At 37.8% G+C, this 22,927-nt stretch overlaps 1 protein-coding gene across 7 annotated transcripts in view; it reads right to left on the reverse strand.

Annotated features, from left to right (window-relative positions):
- ZNF829 (zinc finger protein 829) overlaps nucleotides 1-22,927 on the reverse strand; it is a 62,163-nt gene that overhangs the window by 13,941 nt on the left and 25,295 nt on the right. The window contains exon 1 of one of the 7 annotated variants that reach the window (XM_057493494.1): nucleotides 21,551-22,713. The exons of the other annotated variants lie outside the window; for them this stretch is intronic. Coding sequence (XP_057349477.1) covers nucleotides 21,551-21,617 — 67 coding nt within the window. The 5' untranslated portion in view covers nucleotides 21,618-22,713. Of the gene's footprint in view, nucleotides 1-21,550; nucleotides 22,714-22,927 lie in introns of those variants that run through there. 7 annotated transcript variants of the gene reach the window in all.

Below are 22,927 nucleotides of genomic sequence, written 5' to 3' on the forward strand. Positions count from 1 at the left end.
AAGAAATAAAAATAGAAATAAGAAAAGATCTTGAGACAAAAACATAACATATCAAAACTTATGGCATGCATAAAAAGCAGTACAAAAAAGGAAGTTATAGTTTCTACATTGAAAAAGATCACGAATAAACAACGTACCTTTATATACCTCAAGGAACTAAAACCAATTTAGTAGAAGGAAGGAAACAAAAAAGATTAGAGCAGATATAAACAAAACAGAGAATATAAAGACAATAGAAAAGATCAACAAAACCAATAGTTGGTTTTAAACAAAACTGATAAACTTTTAGTAAGACTAAGAAAAATGGAGAGGAGACTCAAAATAATAAATGAAAGAAATAATGCAATTGATATTATAGAAATAAAAAGGATCATAAGAGACTACTATGAACAATTATACACCAAGAAACTAGAAAGCCTGGAAAAAATGGATAAATTCCTAGAAACATACAACTATACTAAGACTGAATCATAAATACAAAGTCTGAACAGACCTAACTAGTAAGGACACTGAATTGGTAATCAGAAACCTCCCAACAAAGAAAATTCCAGGACCAGATGGTTTCACTGGTGAATTCCATCAAACATTTAAATAAGAATAATGCCAATACTACTCAAGCTCTTCCAAAAACTGGAAAGAGAGCACTTCCAAATTCATTTTATAAAGCCAGCATTACCCTATTGCCAAAGACAGAAAAAGACTGCATTAAAAAAAAAAAGGAAAAGAAAAACAATTACAGGCCAAAATCCCGGATGAATACAGATGTACAAATTCTCAACAAAATACTAGTAAACCTAGTTCACAGCACATTAAAAGGATCATACACCACAACCAAGTGAAGTTCAACATGTAAAAGTCAATACACACATTAACCTAATGAAGAATGAAAATCACACAATCATCTCAATAGATGCAGAAAAAGTATTTGAACTTTCATGATAAAAGCTCTCAACAAACTAACAGACGATATTATTTCAACATAATAAAGGCCATAAATGAAAAGCCTACAGCTATTATGCTCAATGGTGAAAAACTAAAAGCTTTTTCTCTAAGATGATAAAGAAGGCAAAGATACCCACTCTCACCACTTTCACATCTTGTATATAAAAAACCATAAGGATCACATTAAAACTGTTAGAACTAATAAACACTTAGGTTTTCAGTTTGCAGCTGCAGGATCTATATATAAAATCAATACATAAAAATCAGTTGATTTATATACAGTAACAATAAGCTATCTAAAAAGGAAATTTGAAAAAGAAACCCACTTACAATAGCATCAAAAGGAATAAAATACTTAGGAATAAATTTTATTGAGGAGGTGAAAGATTTGTACACTGAAAATTACAAAACACTGATGAAAAATTAGAGATACACAAATAAATGTAAATAATATTCCATGCTCATGGACTGGAAGAGTTAATATTGTTAAAATGCCCACACTACCCAGAGCAATCACAGATTCAATACAATCCCTATCAAAATCCCAATGGCAGAAAAAGTTTTTTTTCAAAGAGCCAAAATAATCTTTAGAAAGTACAACAAAGCTAGAGGTATCACACTTCCTGATTCCAAAATATATTTCAAAGGTACATCAGTTAAAGCAGTATGGTACTGATGTATAGCCATTCATATAAACCTATGAAATAATAGAAAGCTTAGAAATAAATTCATGCATATGTGGTCAGTTAATCTGCAATAGGGGAGCCAAGACTCCATAATGAAGAAAAAAAGGCATCTTTACCAAATAATGTTGGGAAAACTGGGTATCACATACAAAAGAAATTGAGCTCTCACTTTATACCACACAGAAGTCAACTCCAACGGATTAAAGACTTAAACGAAAGACCTAAAACTGTCAAACTCCTTAAAAAACACAAGAGGGGGAAAGTTTTATGACATTGGTCTTAAAGATGATTTCATGGATATGACATCAAAAGCAAAGACCTATGTGACTACATCAAATTTAAAAGCTTCTGCACAGCAATGAAAACAATCAACAGAGTGAAAGGCAACCTCCAGAATGGGAGAAAATATTTGCAACCATATATCTGATGAGGGGTTAATTTCTAAAATATGGAAGAAAAAAACTAATAACCTGATTTAAAAAGTGAGCTAAGGACTTAACATTTCTCCAAAGACATCCAAGTACTCTAGAGGTAAATGAACAGATGCTCAATATCACTAATCATTAGGGAAATACAAATCAGAACCAAATCAAAATATCCTATCACTGTTAGGATGGCTATTATCAAAAAAACAAAGACAAGTGTTGGTGAGAATGTTGAGAAATTGTAATTCTTGTATACTATTGGTAGGAATGCAAAATGGTACAGCAGCTATGGAAAACAGTATGGAGGTGCTCAAGAAATTAAAAATAAAACTATCATGATCCATCAGTCCCACTTCTAAGTATTTATCCAAAAAACTGAAATCAGGATCTTGAAGAGACATTTGCACTACTGTGTTCATTGCAGCACTACTCACAATAGCCAAGATGTGAAAATCTCCTAAATCCATACAGATGAATGGAAAAAGAAAATGTGGTATATCATACAATGGAATTTACTCAGCCTTAAAAAAAGAAATGCTGCAATATGTGAAAACATAGATGAAACCTGAAGACACTGCTAAATGAAATAAGTTAGTTACAGAAGGTCAAATATTACATGATTTTACTTTTTGAAGTATCTAAAAGAATAAAAATCATAGAAGCAATGAATAGAATGGTGGTTGCCAGGGGCTGAAGTGACAGGGAAATAGGCAGTTGCTTAACAGCAAGTATAAAGCTTTACTTATACAAGGGGAGTAAATTCTAGACATCTGCTTTATAGTAGTGTGTCTACAGTTAATAATATTATACACTTAGAAGTCTGTTAAGAGGGTACATTTTATATTAAATTGTTTTATCACAGTAACTTTTAAAGAAAGAAAAAAAAAAAAGCTGTTCTATGAATTTAGATATCACCAGCAGCTCATGACAATATATACTGTTCCATATTCTTACCTATTACTAATGTCAGACTCAAGTTTTTGCCTATGTTGCAGGTGTCATAATGGTATCCCATTGCAGTTTTAATTTCCATCTCTCTGACAACTGATATTACAAAAAGTTAAAAGTATTTCTCTACACCAACAATAGCTATGAAGTTACAGATACTTTACGACTGCTACAGCAAAATCTATTTTAAAAATCTATAAAGTAACTGAATAATAAATTAAAAAACTGCTTTGGAGAATGACTTTTAACTCCAATAAAGGATGTTAAAATGACATGAAGAATCAAAAAATATTCCATGCTTCTGGAGGGACAATTTAATACTATAAGATGTCAATTCTTCCCAAATTAATCTATGAATTCAAAGTAATCTTGATCAAAACTTTTTTCTAATGACTCAAATTTATTCTAAAATTTTATATGGAAAAACAAAAGTACACCAAAGGCTAAGTAAATCTTGGGTATGAAAAACAAACAGTAAAGGAGGAATTGCTTTTTCAAATATAAAAAACACAAGCCACAAGAGAAGACCTAATACCCTTCCTCCTAAAAGTGTTCCAAAAAATAGAAGAGAAAGGAAAACTTCCAAATTCATTCTATGAAGCCAGCATCACTCTAATACCAAAATGAGGCAAAGAAACCACAAAAAAAGAAAATTACAGACCAATATCCCTGATGAACACACATGCAAAAATACTCAACAAAATATTAGCAAACAATTCAAAAATAAATCAAAAAGATCATCCATTATGATGCAAGGATGGTACAATATTCAAAAATCCATCAACATCATACACCATATCAACAAAAAGGACAAAAATCACATGACCATCTAAATAGATGCTGAAAAAGCATTCGACAAAATTCAACATTCATTTATGATAAAAACTCTCTCAACAAAATGGGCATACAGGGCAATACCTCAATATTGTAAAGGCTATATATGACAATCCCACAGCGAGCATCATACTTAACAGCGAGAAGCTGTTCCTCTAAGATTGGGAACAAGGCAAGGATGCCCACTGTCCCACTCTTATTCAACATAGTACTAGAGGTCCCAGCCACACCAATCAAACACAAAGAAATAAAAGGCATTCAGATTGGTAAGGAATAAGTTAAACTGTCACTGTTTGCAGATGACATATAGTACACAGAAAATCCTAAAGAATTCAACTCAAAACTACTAGAATAAATGAATTCAGCAAAGTGGCACAATACAAAATTAATAGACAGAAACTTGTTGAATTCCTATACACTAATGATGAACTAGCAGAAAGAGGTATCAGGTAAACAATTCCATTTACACTTGTATCTAAAAGAATAAAATACCTACGAATAAACCTAACCAAGGAGGTTAAAGACCTATACACTGAAAACTACAAGACACTCATTAGAGAAATTAAAGAAGGCACCAATAAATGGAGATACATCCATGATCATGCATAGGAAGAATTAATACTGTCCAAATGGCCATCCTGCCTAAAGCAATCTACAGATTCAGTGCAATTACTATCAAAATACTGACAGCATTCTCCAAGAAATTAGAACAAACAGCTCTAAAATTCATATGGAACGACAAAAGATGCTGACAAGCCAAAGCAATCCTCAGAAGGAAGAATAAAGCTGAGATGTGGGGATTATGCTCCCCAACTTCAAATTCTACTACAAAGCCACAGTAATCAAGACAATTTGGTACTGGTACAAGAACAGACCCAGAGATCAGTGGAACAGAATAGAGAGTCCAGATATAAACTCACAAAGATATGACCAGTTAATATATGATAAATGAGCTATGGATATACAATGGGGAAATGACAGTCACTTCAACAACTGGTGTTGGCAAAACCGGACACCTACATGTAAGAGAATGAAACTGGATTACTGTCTAACTCCATACACAAAAGCAAACTCAAAATGGATCAAAGACCTGAATGTAAGTCATGAAACCATAAAACTCTTAGAAAAAAACATAGGCAAAAATCTCTTGGACATAAACATGAGCAACTTCTTCATGAACATATCTCCCTGGGTAAGGGAAACAAAAGCAAAAATGAACAAGTGGGACTATATCAAGCTGAAAAGCTTCTGTACAGCAAAGGACACCATCAATAGAACAAAAAGACATCCTACAGTATGGGAGAATATATTCATAAATGACATCTGATAAGGGGTTGATATCCAAATATACATAAAGAAGAGCTGACGCACCTCAACAAACAAAAAGCAAATAATCCAATTAAAAAATGGGCAGAGGAGCTGAACAGACAGTTTCCTAAAGAAGAAATTCAAGCGCCCAACAGACACATGAAAAGATGCTCTACTTTTCTAGTCATGAGGGAAATGCAAATTAAAACCACAATGAGATATCACTTCACACCAGTAAGGATCACCACCATCCAAACGACAAACAGCAACAAATGTTGGCGAGGTTGTGGAGAAAGGGGAACACTCCTACACTGCTGGTGAGAATGTAAACTAGTTCATCATTGTGGAAAGCAGTATGGAGGTTCCTCAAAAAGCTCAAAATAGAAATACCATTTGACCCAGGAATCCCACTTCTAGGAATTTACCCTAAGAATACAGCAGCCCAATTCGAAAAAGACATATGCACCCTTATGTTTATCGCAGCACTATTTACAATAGCCAAGAAATGGAAGCAACCTAAATGTCCATAGTAGATGAATGGATAAAGAAGATGTGGTACATATACATAATGGAATATTATTCAGCCATAAGAAGAAAACAAATCCTACCATTTGCAACAACATGGATGGAGCTAGAGGGTATTATGCAAAGTGAAGTAAGCCTGGCAGAGAAAGACAAGTACCAAATGATTTCACTTACATGTGGAGTATAAGAACAAAGAAAAACTGAAGGAACAAAACAGCAGCAGAATCACAGAACCCAGGAATGGACTAACAGTTACCAAAGGGAAAGGGACTGGGGAGGATGGATGGGAAGGGAGGGATAAGGGCGGGGAAAAAGAAAGGGGGCATTATGATTAGCATGTATAATGCCAGGACGGGGCACGGGGAGGGATGTGCAACACAGACAAGACAAATAGTGATTCTACAGCATCTTACTATGCTGATGGACAGTGACAGTAATGGGGTTTGTGGGGGTGACTTGGTGATGGGAGGAGTCTAGTAAACATAATGTTCCTCATGTAATTGTAGATTAATGATACCAAAAAATAAAAAAATAAGAAATAAATAAAATACCTAGAAATAAATCTAACCAAGGAGGTAAAACACCTATACCCTGCAAACTACAAGACTCATGAGAGAAATTAAAGAAGGCACCAAACATTCTTCTCTCAGATTGGATTAAAGATGGCGGCATGAGAGGAGAGACAGAGGCTTCCTCCTAAAACTGGATACAATTAGAAAATATAGTTGGCACAACTAATCCTGAGAGAGCAACAGGAAAGAGGACGGCGTCAGACTGCACAAACCTGGAGAAAAGAGCAGACCTCACTGAATGGGGTAACATATCAGAGGTGTGGCTCTGCGGGACCCAAGCCCTTCCCTCACCCCAGCTCACTGGCAGGAGGAAGAGAAACAGAGCAGGGAGGGGGTGGAGGCCTGGGACTGCTGAATACCTAGCTCCGGAGATCTGCTCTGGGAGCACAAACCTACATTTCATGGTGCTTTCACGAAACTCGCCTGACTATCAGGTTGGAAAGTTAATACAGGCAGAGTTCCTGGGGAGACTGGGATTCCAGCCACTTGTGGAAAGCAGGGACACATATCCGCTCCTCTGGGACAAAAACTTGTACCTGTGTCCCTGGCCCACTGGCTCAGGCAGTGGAGACAGGCACAGCAGCCAGGATGTGGGAAACAGCCCTTTCCTCCCCACAGGCACCAGTACCACTCTCCTGCGACCCCCGACTTGGCTTCAGGGGCTGAGCAGATCCAGAATACAGCTTCTGGACACTAGAGGGCGCTATACACAACCATGAAATGCCAAAGGAACCTTCACCAGAGTAAAATTATTAATACAACTCCTGAGAAAGATTTAAATGATATGGACCTCGTGACTCTTCCTGAAAGGGAATTTAAAATAAAAATCATCAACATTCTAATGGAGATACAGAAAGACATCCAAGAACTCAGGAATGAATTTAGGTCGGAGATCCAATCATTGAAGAGCACGACGGAGGGTATTAAAAGCAGGTTGGATATGGTGGAGGAGACAATAAATGAAATAGAAACTAGAGAAGAGGAATACAAAGAAGCTGAGACACAGAGAGAAAAAAAGATCTCTAAGAATGAAAGAATATTGAGAGAACTGTGTGACCAATCCAAGCAGAACAATATTCGTATAGGGATATCAGAAGAAGAGAGAGAGAAAGAGATAGAAAGTGTCTTTGAGGAGGTAGTTGCTGAAAACTTCCCCAATATGGGAAAGGAGATAGTCTCTCAGGCTATGGAGATCCACAGATCTCCCAACAAAAAGGACCCAAGGAAGACAACACCAAGACACATAGTAATTAAAATGGGAAAGATCAAGGATAAGGACAGACTGTTAAAAGCAGCCAGAGGCATAAGTAAGATCACATACAAAGGAAACTCCATCAGGCTAACATCAGACTTCTCAGCAGAAACCTTACAGGCCAGAAGGGAGTGGCATGATGTATTTAATGCCATGAAGCAGAAGGGCCTGGAACCAAGATTACTTTAACCGGCAAGATTATCATTTAAATTTGAAGGAGGGATTAAGCAATTTCCGGATAAGCAAAAGCTGAGAATTTACCCACCACTAACCATCTCTACAGTCTATTTTGGAGGGACTGCTATAGATGGCAGTGTTCCTAAGGTTGAATAGCTGTCACAAGAGAAAAATAAAACCACAGTAAAGAAAGTAGAACAGATAATTATGAAGCAAGTGCAAAATTAAATTAAATATCGTCAAAGTCAATCAAGGGATAGATAAAAGGTACAGAATTTGATACCTAATATATAAAGAATGAAGGAGGAGAAATAGAAAAAAAACCTTTAGATTGTGTTTGTAAGAGCATACTAAGTGAGTTAAGTTAGAATCTTACATAGTAAGTAAAGTAACCTGGAACCTTTGGTAACCACGAATCTAAAGCCTGCAATGGAAGTAAGTACATACCTATCGATAATCACCCTAAATGCAAATGGACTGAATGCACCAATCAAAAGACATAGAGTCACTGAATGGATAAAAAAGCAAGACCCAACTATATGCTGCTTACAAGAGACTCACCTCAAACCCAAAGACATGCACAGACTAAAAGTCAAGGGATGGAAAAACATATCTCATGCAAACAACAGGGAGAGAAAAGCAGGTGTTGCAGTACTAGCATCAGACAAAATAGACTTCAAAACAAAGAAAGTAACAAGAGGATATAAACATTATAAATATATATGCACCCAACAGAGGAGCACCAGCATTTGTGAAACAAATACTAACAGAACTAAAGGACGGAATACAATGCAAAGCATTCATTTCAGTAGACTTCAACACACCATTCACTCCAAAGGACAGATTGATGAGACAGAGAATAAGTAAGGACACAAAGGCACTGAACAACACAATAAAACAGATGGACATAATAGACATCTACACCCAAATAAAACTCTACACCCAAAAGCAACAGGATACACATTCTTCTCAAGTGCACATGGAATATTCTCCAGAATAGACCACATACTAGGCCACAAAAACAGCCTCAGTAAATTCAAAAACATTGAAATTCTACCAACCAACTTTTAAGACCACAAAGGTATAAAACTAGAAATAAATTGTACAAAGAAAGCAAAAAGCCTCACAAACACATGGAGGCTTAACAACATGCTCCTAAACAGTCAATGGATGAACAACCAAATTAAAATGTAGATCCAGCAATATATGAAAATAAATGACAACAACAGCACAAAGCCCCAACTTCTCTGGGATGCAGCTAAGGCAGACTTAAGAGGAAAGTAGATAGCAATCTAGGCATATGTAAAGAAGAAAGAAAAAACCCAAACAAATAACGTTACAATTATTCAAAATTGGAAAAAGAAGAAAAAATGAGGCCTAAAGTTAGCAGAAGGAGGGACATAATAAAGATCAGAGAAGAAATAAACAAAACTGAGAAGAATAAACCATAGAAAAAAATCAATGAAACCAAGAGCTTGTTCTTTGAGAAAATAAACAAAATAGATAAGCCTCTAACCAGACTTATTAAGAGAAGAAGAGAATCAACACATATCAACAGAATCAGAAACAAGAAAGGAAACATCACGACGGAACCAACAGAAATACAAAGAATTATTAGAGACTACTATGAAAACCTATATGCAAAGAAGTTGGAAAACCTAGAAGAAATGGACAACTTCCTAGAAAAATACAACCTTCCAAGACTGACCAAGGAAGAAACACAAATTCTAAACAAACCAATTACCAGCAAAGAAATTGAAGTGGTAATCAAAAAACAACCTAAGAACAAAACCCCCGGGCCAGATGGATTTACCTCGGAATTTTATCAGACACACAGAGAAGACATAATACCCATTCTGCTTAAAGTTCTCCAAAAAATAGAAGAGAAGGGAATACTCCCAAACTCATTCTATGAAGCCAACATCACCCTAATACCAAAACCAGGCAAAGACTCCACCTAAAAAGAAAATTACAGACCAATATCCCTGATGAACGTACATGCAAAAATACTCAACAAAATATTAGCAAACTGAATTCAAAAATGCATCAAAAGGATCATACACCATGACCGAGTGGGATTCATCCCAGGGATGCAAGGATGCTACAACATTCAAAAATCCATCAATATCATCCACCACATCAACAAAAAGAAGGACAAAAACCACATGATCATCTCCATAGATGCTGAAAAAGCATTTGACAAAATTCAACATCCATTCATGATAAAAACTCTCAAAAAAATGGGTATAGAGGGCAGGTACCTCAACATAATAAAGGCCATATATGATAAACCACAGCCAACATCATACTGAACAGTGAAAAGCTAAAAGCTCTTCCTCTGAGATTGGGAACAAGACAGGGATGCCCACTCTCCCCACTGTTATTCAACATTGTACTGGAGGTCCCAGCGACAGCAATTAGACAAAACAAAGAAATACAAGGAATCCAGATTGGTAAAGAAGTCAAACTGTCACTATGTGCAGATGACATGATATTGTACATAAAAAACCCTAAAGACTCCACTCCAAAACTACTAGAACTGATATCTGAATACAGCAAAGTTGCAGGATACAAAATTAACACACAGAAATCTGTGGCTTTCCTATACACTAACAATGAACTAATACAAAGAGAAATCAGGAAAACAATTCCACTCACAATTGCATCAAAAAGACTAAAATATCTAGGAGTAAACCTAACTAAGGAAGTGAAATACCTATACCCTGAAAACTACAAGACACTCTTAGTAGAAAATAAAGAGGTCACTAACAAATAGAAACTCATCCCATGCTCCTGGCTAGGAAGAATTAATATCGTCAAAATGGCCATCCTGCCTAAAGCAATTTATAGATTCGATGCAATCCCTATCAAAATACCAACAGGATTCTTCAATGAACTGAACCAAATAGTTCAAAAATTAACATGGAACCGCCAAAGACCCCGAATAGCCAAAGCAATACTGAGAAGAATAAAGTGGGGGGGATCTCGCTCCCCAATGTCAAGTTCTACTACAAAGCCACAGTAATCAAGACAGTTTGGTACTGGCACAAGAACAGAGCCACAGACCAGTGGAACAGAATAGAGACTCCAGACATTAAACCAAACATATATGGCCAATTAATATACGATAAAGGAGCCATGGACATACAATGGGGAAATAACAGTCTCTTCAACAGATGGTGCTGGCAATACTGGACAGCTACATGTAAGAGAATAAAACTGGATCACTGTCGAACCCCATACACAAAAGTAAATTAGAAATGGATCAAAGACTTGAATTTAAGACATGAAACTCTTAGAATAAAACATAGGCAAAAATCTCATGGATATAAATATGAGTGACTTCTTCATGAACATATCTCCCCGCACAAGGGAAACAAAGGCAAAATGAACAAGTGGGACTATATCAAGCTAAAAAGCATCTGTACAGCAAAGGACACCATCAATAGAACAAAAAGGTATCCTACATTATGGGAGAATATATTCATGAATAACAGATCCGATAAAGGATTGACATCCAAAATACATGAAGAGCTTATACACCTCAACAAACAAAAAGCAAATAATTCAATTAAAAAATGGCAGAAGAGCTGAACAGACAGTTCTCTAAAGAACATATCCAGATGGACAGCAGGCACATGAAAAGATGCTCCACATCGCTAATCATCAGAGAAATGCAAATTAAAACCACAATGAGATATCACCTCACACCAGTAAGGATCACCACCATCCAAAAGACAAATAACAACAAATGTTGGCAAGGTTGTGGAGAAAGGGGAACCCTCCTACACTACTGGTGGGAATGCAAATTACTTCAACCATTGTGGAAAGCAGGATGGAGGTTCCTCAAAAAAGCTCAAAATAGAAATACCATTTGACCCAGGAATTCCACTTCTAGGAATTTATCCTAAGAATGCAGCACTCCAGTTTGAAAAAGACGACGCACCCCTATGTTTATCACTGCACTATTTACAATAGCCAAGAAATGGAAGCAACCTAAATGTCCATCAGTAGATGAATGGATAAAGAAGATGTGGTATATATACACAATGGAATATTGTTCAGGCATTAGAAAAAAACAGGTCCTACCATGCGCAACAACATGGATGGAGCTAGAGGGTATTATGCTCAGTGAAATAAGCCTGGCGGAGAATGACAAGCACCAAATGATTTCACTCATATGTGGAGTATAAGAACAAGGAAAAACTGAAGGAACAATACAGCAGCAGAATCACAGAACCCAAGGATGGACTAACAGTTACCAAAGGGAAAGGGACTGGGCACGCAGGGTGGGAAGGGAGGGATAAGGGCAGGGATAAAGAAAGGGGGCCTTAAGATTAGCATGTATAATGTGGGGGGCATATAGGGAGGGATGTGAAACACAGAGAAGACAAGTAGTCAGTCTACAGCATCTTACTACGCTGATGGACAGTGAGTGTAATGGGTTTTGTGGGCGGGGGATTTGGCGAAGGGGGGTGTCTAGTAACCATAATGTTCTTCATGTAATTGTAAATTAATGATAATAAAATGAATCAAAAATAAAAATAATAATAATAAAGGCTCCAATAAATTGAAACCCATCCCATGCTCATGGATAGGAAGAATTAATATTGTCCAAACGGCCATCCTGCCTAAAGCAATTTACAGATTCAGTGCAATTCCTATCAAAATACCAACAGCACTCTTCAATGAACTAGAGCAAATCATTCTAAAATTCATATGGAACCACAAAAGACCCCAAATAGCCAAAGCAATCCTGAGAAGGAAGAAGAAAGCTATGGGAATTATGTTCCCAAACATCAAGCTCTATTACAAAGCCACAGTAATCAAAATAATTTGGTACTGGCACAAGAACAGAAACAGAAACCAATGGAACAGACTAGAGAGCCCAGATATGAACCCAACCATATATGGTCAATTAATATACGATAAAGGAACCATGGACATAAAATGGGGAAATAACAGCCTCTTCAACAACTGGTGTTCGCAAAACTGGACAGCTGCATTCAAGAGAATGAAACTGGTTATTGTTTAACCCTATACACAAAAATAAACTGGAAATGGATCAAAGATCTGAATGTAATTCATGAAACCATAAAACTCTTAGAAGACAACATAGGCAAAAATCTCCTGAATATGAGTAAGAGCAACTTCTTCCCGAACGCATCTCCTCAAACAAGGGAAACAAATCCCTCTCTTGATCCCTTTCCTCCAATCATGTGAGCAAAAATGAACACATCAGAGTACATCAAACTAAAAAGCTTCTGTATGGCAAAGGACACCATCAGCAGAACAAGAAGGCATCCTACAGCATGGGAGAATATATTTATAAATGACATATCCGACAAGGGGTTAACATCTAAATTATATGAAGAACTCACATACCTCAACACCCAAAAAGAAATAACCTGATTAAAAAAATGGGTGGAGGATATGAAGAGATAATTATCCAAAGAAGAAATTCAGATTGCCAACAGACACATGAAAAGATGCTCCACATCACTGATCATCAGGGAAATGGAAATTAAAACCACAGTGAGATATCACCTCACACCAGTAAGGATGGCCCGCATCAAAAGACTAAGAACAAATGCTGGTGAGGATGAGGAGAAAGGGGAACCCTCTTACACTGCTGGTTCAACCACTGTGGAAAGCAATATGGAGGTACCTCAAAAAACTAAAAATAGAAATACCATTTGACCTGTGAATCCTACTCCTAGGAATTTACCCAAAGAATACAAGTTCTCATATTCAGATGCACCCCTATGTTAATGGCAGCACTTTTTACAATATCCAAGATATGGAAGCAACCTAAGTGTCCATCAGTAGATGAATGGATAAAGATGTGGGACATATACACAATGAAATACTATTCAGCCATAAGAAAGAAAGAAATCCTACCATTTGCAGCAACATGGATGGAACTGGAGAGTATTATGCTCAGTGAAATAAGCCAGGTGGAGAAAGAAAAGTGCCAAATTATTTCCCTCATTTGTAGAGTATAACAACAAAGCGAAACTGAAGGAACAAAACAGCAGCAGACTCAAAGACTCCAAGAAGGGAGTAGCTGTTACCAAAGGGGAGAAGTGGGAGGCTGGGTCAGGCAGGAGGGAGATGGGGATTGAGGGACATGGTGTGGTGGGTCACAGGTAAAACAGTGTAGCACAGAGAAGGCAAACAGTGAATCTGTGACATCTCACTACACTGATGGACAGTGTCTGCAAAAGGGTATGGGTGGCGACTTGATAATATGGGTAAATGTAGTAACTACATTGTTTTTTCATGTGAAACCTTCATAAGAGTGTATATCAATAATACCTTAATTAAAAACATTTTTTTTAATGAACAAATGGGAGTACATCAAACTAAGAAGCTTCTGTACAGCAAAGAACACTATCAGCAGAACAAAAAGGCATCCTACAGTACAGGAGAATACATTCATAAACAACATATCCGATAAGGGTTAACATCCAAAATATATAAAGAGCTCACACTCCTCAACACCGAAAAAGCAAATAACCCAATTAACAAATGGGCAAAGTAGGAAGGGAGTCAAGATGGCGGCATCAGTAGAGCAGCGGAAATCTCCTCCCAAAACCACATATATTTTTGAAAATACAACAAAGACAACTCTTCCTAAAAGAGAGACCAGAAGACACAGGACAACATCCAGACCACATCCACACCTGCAAGAACCCAGCGCCTCACGGAGGGGGTAAGATACAAGCCCCGGCCCGGCAGGAACCGAGGGCCCCACACCCCAGCTCCAGGCAGGAGGAGAGGAGTTGGAGCGGGGAGTGAGAAGGAGCCCAGGACTGCTAAATAGCCAGCCCTAGCCATCCGTACCAGAGCGCAGACAAAGTGCATGCGTGGGGTGCTGGAAACTAAACTAGGGAAACAGGACAGTAAGACCTGTGAGCAGGTCCCCGCAGACGGCGCCCTGGGGAAAAAGAAAAGTGAGTGCTTTTTCGAAGTATTAAAGGGACAGGGACCCCAAAGTCGGACAGAAGCGTCCTGGTACACTTAGTCTAGCAGCAGGGAATCTGGGGAACTCTGGGCACTCTAACCACCTGGGCAGCAGGGAGCACGGAGGCCCCTCACGGAGATAAAGAGCCTACCGGCAATTTCCCCGCCAACACGACTCGACCATATCGGAGCAGCAGCCCGAGGTAAGCCACGCCCACAGCAACAGCGGAGATAAACTCGATAGCGGCCGGGCAAGAATCAGAAGCCCCATGTGCGCGCAGCTGCCCAACACAAGCCACTAGAGGTCACTGTTCTCCCAGGAGAGGAAGGCCACAAACCAACAAGAAGGGAAGTTCTTCCAGCTGTCACTCGAGCCAGCTCTGCAAACTATCCCTATCACCATGAAAAGGCAAAATTTGAGGCAGACAAAGATCACAGAGACAACACCTGAGAAGGAGACAGACCTAACCAGTCTTCCTGAAAAAGAATTCAAAATAAAAATCATAAACCTGCTGATGGAGATGCAGAGAAATATACAATAGCTAAGGGATGAAGTCCGGAGGGAGACTACAGACGTCCAGAGGGAGATTACAGACGTCCGGAAGGAGATTACAGAAGTGAAACAAACTCTGGAAGGATTTATAAGCAAAACGGATAAGATGCAAGAGGCCATTGATGGAATATAAACTAGAGAACAGGAATGCATAGAAGCTGACACAGAGAGAGATAAAAGGATCTCCAGGAATAAAACAATATTAAGAGAACTGTGTGACCAATCCAAAAGGAACAATATCCACATTATAGGGGTACTAGAAGAAGAAGAGAGAGAAAAGGGGATAGAAAGTGTCTTTGAAGAAATAATTGCTGAAAAATTCCCCAAACTGGGGAAGGAAATAATCGAATAGACCACGGAAATACACAGAACTCCCAACAGAAAGGACCCAAGGAGGACAACATCAAGACACATAATAATTAAAATGGTAAAGATCAAGGACAAGGAAAGAGTATTAAAGGCAGCTAGAGAGAAAAAGATCACCTATAAAGGAAAATCCATCACACTATCATCAGAATTCTCAACAGAAACCTTACAGGCCAGAAGAGAATGGCATTATATATTTAATGCAATGAAACAGAAGGCCCTTGAAGCAAGGAAACTGTTTCCAGCACGATTATCATTTAAATATGAAGGAGGGATTAAACAATTCCCAGACAAGCAAAAGTTAACGGAATTTGCCTCCCACAAACCACCTCTACAGGATATTTTGGAGGGACTATTCTGAATGAGAACACTCCTAAGACTAAACAGATGTCACCAGAGACAATAAAATCACAGCAAAGAAAGCAGACCAACCAAATGCTAAAGGCAAAAAGTAAAATCAACTACCCACTAAAAGCAGTTAAAGGAAACATGAAAGAGCACAGAATAAAACAACCAACATATAAAGCATGGAGGAGGAGGAATGAGAAGGGAGAGAAAAAAAGAATCTCCAGACAGTGTATATAACAGCTCAATAAGTGAGCTAAGTTAGGCAGTTAGATACTAAAGAAGCTAACCTTGAACCTTTGGTAACCTCGAATCTAAAGCCTGCAATGGCAATAAGTACACATCTTTCAATAGTCACCCTAAATGTAAATGGACTGAATGCACCAATCAAAAGACACAGAGTAATAGAATGGATAAAAAAACAAGACCCATCTATATGCTGCTTACAAGAAACTCATCTCAAACCCAAAGATATGCACAGAATAAAAGTCAAGGGATGGAAAAAGATATTCCAAGCAAACAACAGGTAAAAAAAGCAGATGTTGCAGTACTAGTATCAGACAAAACAGACTTCAAAATAAAGAAAGTAACAAGAGATTAAGAAGGACATTACATAATGATAAATGACTCAGTACAACAAGAGGATATAACCATTCTAAATATATATGCACCCAACACAGGAGCACCAGCATGTGTGAAACAAATACTAACAGAACTAAAGGGGGAAATAGAATGCAATGCATTCATTTTAGGAGACTTCAACATGCCACTCACCCCAAAGGATAGATCCACTGGGCAGAAAATAAGTAAGGACATGGAGGCACTGAAAAACACACTAGAACAGATGGACCTTGTAGACATATATAGAACTCTACATCCAAAAGCAACAGGATATACATTCTTCTCAAGTGCACATGGAACACTCTCCAGAATAGACCACATACTAGCTCACAAAAAGAGCCTCAGTAAATTCCAAAAGATTGAAATTCTACCAACCAACTTTTCAGACCACAAAGGCATAAAACTAGAAATAAATTCTACAAAGAAAACAAAAAGGCTCACAAACACATGGAGGCTTAAAAACATGCTCCTAAATAATCAATGGATCAATAACAAATTAAAATAGAGATCAAGGAACATATGGAAACAAATGACAACAACAACACAAAGCCCCAACTTCTGTGGGACACAGTGAAAGCAGTCTTAAGAGGAAAGTATACAGCAATCCAGGCACACTTAAAGAAGGAAGAACAATCCCAAATGAATAGTCTAACATCACAATTATCGAACCTGGAAAAAGACGAACAAATGAGGCCTAAAGTCAGCAAAAGGAGGGACATAATAAAGATCAGAGAAGAAATAAACAAAACTGAGAAGAATTAAAACAATAGAAAAAAATCAATGAAACCAAGAACTGGTTTTTTGAGAAAATAAACAACATAGATAAGCCTCTAGCCAAACTTATTAATAGAAAAAGAGAATCAACGCACATCAACATAATCAGAAATGAGAATGGAAATATCACCGCAGACTCCACAGAAATATAAAGAATTATTAAAGACTACATACAAAGAATTATTATGAAAACCTATATGCTAACAAGCTGGAAAACCTAGAAGAAATGGACAACTTCCTAGAAAAATACAACCTTCCAAGGCTGACCAAGGAAGAAACACAAAAGTTAAACCAATTACGAGCAAAGAAATTGAAATGGTAATCAAAAAACTACAGAAGAACAAAACCCCCGGGCCAGACGGATTTACCTCGGAATTTTATCAGACATACAGAGAAGACATAATACCCAATCTCCTTAAAGTTTTCCAAAAAATAGAAGAGGAGGGAATACTACCAAACTCATTCAACGAAGCCAACATTACCCTAATATCAAAACCAGGGAAAGAACCCATCAAAAAATGAAATTACATACCAATATCCCTGACGAATGTAGATGCAAAAATACTCAATAAAATATTAGCAAACCGAATTCAAAAATATAGCAAAAGGATCATACACCATGACCAAGTAGGATTCATCCCAGAGATACAAGGATGGTACAACATTCGAAATTCCATCAACATAATTCACCACATCAACAAAAAGAAGGACAAAAACCACGATTATCTCCATCAATGCTGAAAAAGCATTTGACAAAATTCAACATGGACTCATGATAAAAACTCTAAGCAAAATGGGTATAGAGGGCAAGTACCTCAACATAATAAAGGCCATATACGATAAATCCACAACCAACATCATACTGAACAGCGAGAAGCTGAAAGCTTTTCCTCTGCAATCGGGAACAAGACAGGGATGCCCACTCTCCCCACTGTTATTTAACATAGTGCTGGAGGTCCTAGCCACAGCAATTAGACAAAACAAAGAAATACAAGGAATCCAGATTGGTAAAGAAGAAGTTAAACTGTCACTATTTGCAGATGACATGATATTGTACATAAAAAACCCTAAAGACACCACTCCAAAACTACTAGAACTGATATCTGAATACAGCAAAGTTGCAGGATACAAAATTAACACACAGAAATCTGTGGCTTTCCTACACACTAACAATGAACCAATAGAAAGAGAAATTAGGAAAACAACTCCATTCACAATTGCATCAAATAGAATAAAATACCTAGGAATAAACCTAACCAAAGAAGTGAAAGACCTATACCCTGAAAACTACAAGACACTCTTAAGAGAAATTAAAGGGGACACTAACAAATGGAAACTCATCCCATGCTCTTGGCTAGGAAGAATTAATATCGTCAAAATGGCCATCCTGCCCAAAGCAATATACAGATTTGATGCAATCCCTATCAAATTACCAGCAACATTCTTCAACGAACTGGAACCAATAGTTCAAAAATTCATATGGAAACACCAAAGACCCCGAATAGCCAAAGCAATCCTGAGAAAGAAGAATAAAGTGGGGGGATCTCACTCCCCAACTTCAAGCTCTACTACAAAGCCAAAGTAATCAAGACAATTTGGTTCTGGCACAAGAACAGAGCCACAGACCAGTGGAACAGATTAGAGACTCCAGACATTAACCCAAACATACATGGTCAATTAATATTTGATAAAGTAGCCATGAACATACAATGGGGAAATGACAGTGTCTTCAACAGATGGTGCAAGCAAAACTGGACAGCTACATGTAAGAGAATGAAATTGGACCACTGTTTAAGCCCATACACAAAAGTAAATTCGAAATGGATCAAAGAACTGAATGTAAGTCATGAAACCATAAAACTCTTAGAAAAAACCATAGGCAAAAATCTCTTAGACATAAACATGAGTGACCTCTTCTTGAACATATCTCCCCAGGCAAGGAAAACAAAAGCAAAAATGAACAAGTGGGACTATATGAAGCTGAAAAGCTTCTGTACAGCAAAGGACACCATCAATAGAACAAAAAGGTATGCTACATTATGGGAGAATATTTTTTAAATGAGGTATCAGATTAAAGGCTTGACATCCAAAATATATAAAGAGCTCACACTCAACAAACAAAAAGCAAATAATCCAATTAAAAAATGGGCAGAGGAACAGACAGTTTTCCAAAGAAGAAATTCAGATGGTCGACAGACACATGAAAAGATGCTCTACATCGCTAGTTATCAGAGAAATGCAAATTAAAACCACAATGAGATATCACCTCACACCAGTTAGGATGGCCACCATCCAAAAGACAAACAACAATAAATGTTGGTGAGGTTGCGGAGAAAGGGGAACCCTCCTACACTGCTGGTGGGAATGTAAATTAGTTCAACCATTGTGGAAAGAAATATGGAGGTTCCTCAAAATGCTCAAAATAGACTTACCATATGACCAGGAATTCCACTTCTAAGAATTTACTCTAAGAATGCACCAATCCAGTTTGAAAAAGACAGATGCACCCCTATGTTTATCGCAGCACTATTTACAATAGCCAAGAAATGGAAGCAACCTAAGTGTCCATCAGTAGATGAATGGATAAAGAAGATGTGGTACATATACACAATGGCATATTATTCAGCCATAAGAAGAAAACAAATCCTACCATTTGCAACAACATGGATGGAGTTAGAGGGTATTATGCTCAGTGAAATAAGCCAAGCGGAGAAAGACAAATACCAAATGATTTCACTCATATGTGGAGTATAAGAAAAATGGAAAAACTGAAGGAACAAAACAATAGCAGAATCACAGAACCCACGAATGGACTAACAGGTACCAAAGGGAAAGAGACTGGGGAGAATGGGAGGGTAGGGAGGGATAAGGGCGGGGAAGAAGAAAGGGGGTATTATGATTAGCATGTACAATGTGGGGGGTGGGGGGAAGGGGAGGGCTTTGCAACAGAGAGAAGACAAGTAGTGATTCTACAACATCTTACTATGCTGATGGACAGTGACTGTAATGGGGTTTGTCAGGGGGACTTGGGGTAGGGGAGTGCCTAGTAAACATAATGTTCTTCATATAATTGTAGATTAATGATAACAAAATAAAATAAAATAAAATAATTTTTTTAAAAAAAAGAAGAAATTGAGATGGCCAACAGACACATGAAAAGATGCTCCACATCGCTAATTATCAGAGATATGCAAATTAAAACCACAATGAGATATCACCTCATACCAGTAAGCATCGCTACCATCCAAAAGACAAACAACAACAAATGTTGGCAAGGTTGTGGAGAAAGGGGAACCCTCCTACACTGCTGGTGGGAATGTAAATTAGTTCAACCATTGTGGAAAGCAGTATGGAGGTTCTTCAAAATAGACTTACCATTTGACCCAGGAATTCCACTCTTAGGAATTTACCCTAAGAATGCAGCACTTCCATTTGAAAAAGACAGATGCACCCCTATGTTTATCGCTGCACTATTTACAATAGCCAAGAATGGGAAGCAACCTAAGTATCCATCAGTAGATGAATGGATAAAGAAGAAGTGGTACATATACACAACGGAATATTATTTAGCCATAAGAAGAAAACAAATCCTACTATTTTCAACACCATGGATGGAGCTAGAGGGTATTATGCTCAGTGAAATAAGCCAACAAGGAACAAAACAGCAGCAGACTCACAGAACCCAAGAATGGACTAACAGGTACCAAATGGAAAGGGACTGGGGAGGATGGGTGGGTAAGGACGGATAAGGGGGGGGAAGAAGAAAGGGGCTATTATGATTAGCATGCATAATGTGGGGGGTGGGAGAAAGGGGAGGGCTGTGCAACACAGAAAAGACAAGTAGTGATTCTACAACATTTTGCTATGCTGATGGACAGTGATTGTAATGGGTTTTGTGGGGGGGGACCTGGTATAGGGGAGAGCCTAGTAATAATCTTCATGTAATTGTAGATTAATGATAACAAAAAAAAGAGAAAGAAAAGGGGGATTACTCCCTGATAGGATAAAACTAACTGCAAATCAACGATTAATGGATGCTTTACATATCCTTAATTTTGATCTTTTAAACGGCGTCAGAAGATTAGCTATGGAAGTACATTCTTCTGATAATATTCCTTTCTGTTAAAAAAAGAAAAAAAGCAGTTCCTGTGTGGTGATCTCCAATAGGTTCTTCACAATGGTATAAAGGTCATATCAAAGTGTGGGCAAAGGGTTTGTTTGTGTTTATACAGTGGATCAAAGCCTAATTTGGCCACCCAGAAAACGAATTAAGATACAATATGAAGAAGAACTTCCAACATCAACATCCTCTGGAACAGTCATTCCAGAAGATGATCATCAAAAAACTTCAACAAAGATCCTGGCACGGTTGCAGTTGTAGCGGCATTCATCCCACCAGTTCCTGGACTTGCCATTGGAATGAAGAAGGAGATATCCAAGCTGGCCTGTGCATACAGTAAAACAACAAATTTGACTAGATCTATACTGTCAGAACTCAACCAAGAATTAGGAGAAGTGCAAGTTGCAGTGCTCCAAAATCGTGCGACTATAGACTATCTACTGTTAAAAGAACATATGGGATGTGAACAGTTCCCAGGAATGTGTTGTTTTAATTTGTCTGATTTTTCTCAAACTATTCAAATTCAGTTAGAGAATATCCATCATATCATTGATAAGTTTTCACAAATGCCTTGGGTACCTAACTGGTTTTCTTGGTTTCACTGGATATGGCTGGTAATTGTAGGTCTGCTTTTGTTATGTAGCTGTATTCCTATTATGTTAATGTGTGTATGCAATTTAATTAGTAGTTTAAAACCTATACATGCTTATGTTACTCTACAAGAAGATATGTCAAAGAAATAATCAATCTTCCCTTGTTTTCTTCCATCTGCTACTTCTATACCTTTTCTTCTTCCTTCCTAATTACAACCCTTTAGTAGAATTCATGCCTCATATCGAAAATTACCGAGTATCATAATTCTTCCAAGTGGTAAAGATACCTCAAGACAAATGCTGGGCATAGAAGCCACAGGGCATAAATCTGCAAAGAAGTAAAAAGCTAACCTTTTCAAACAATAAGGCTTCTCTCTCACTTACCAACTTTACATTTCCCTGTATGGCACCGGGAGATGACTGGTTAACCAGAGACGCGTAAGATTCCTCAAGGGAGGAACAACCTAAGAGAGGCACAGTCTCAGGGGGACCATCAGGTGAGAAATTGGGGATCAACAGAGGTGAGGCTTAGAACCTCACCCCCGTTTTGAGAGAAATCTTCTGCATCCGTGGATGTTTTGTTGCCCTTGTCTAGCTTGGATTAATACTTAGTCTATAGGCACATACCTGATCATCTACATTTGCCCTCTTACAGCACTAAACTATGTTTTCTACCTTTATCTTGCACTTACCTACCACTTCAGCATTTTATTTAAAAATAATAATAATAATAATAATAAAGGGAGAGAGGGGCAGAAGATGGCGGCGTGAGTAGAGCAGTGGAAATCTCCTCCCAAAACAACATATATCTATGAAAATATAACAAAGACAACCCTTCCCAGAATAAAGACCAGAGGACACAGGACAATATCCAGACCACATCCGCACCTGACTGAACCCAGCGCCTCGCGAAGTGGGTA

This window comes from Manis pentadactyla, chromosome 15 (genome assembly GCF_030020395.1).
Source record: "Manis pentadactyla isolate mManPen7 chromosome 15, mManPen7.hap1, whole genome shotgun sequence".
In the NCBI taxonomy this organism is placed as follows: Eukaryota; Metazoa; Chordata; class Mammalia; order Pholidota; family Manidae; genus Manis; species Manis pentadactyla.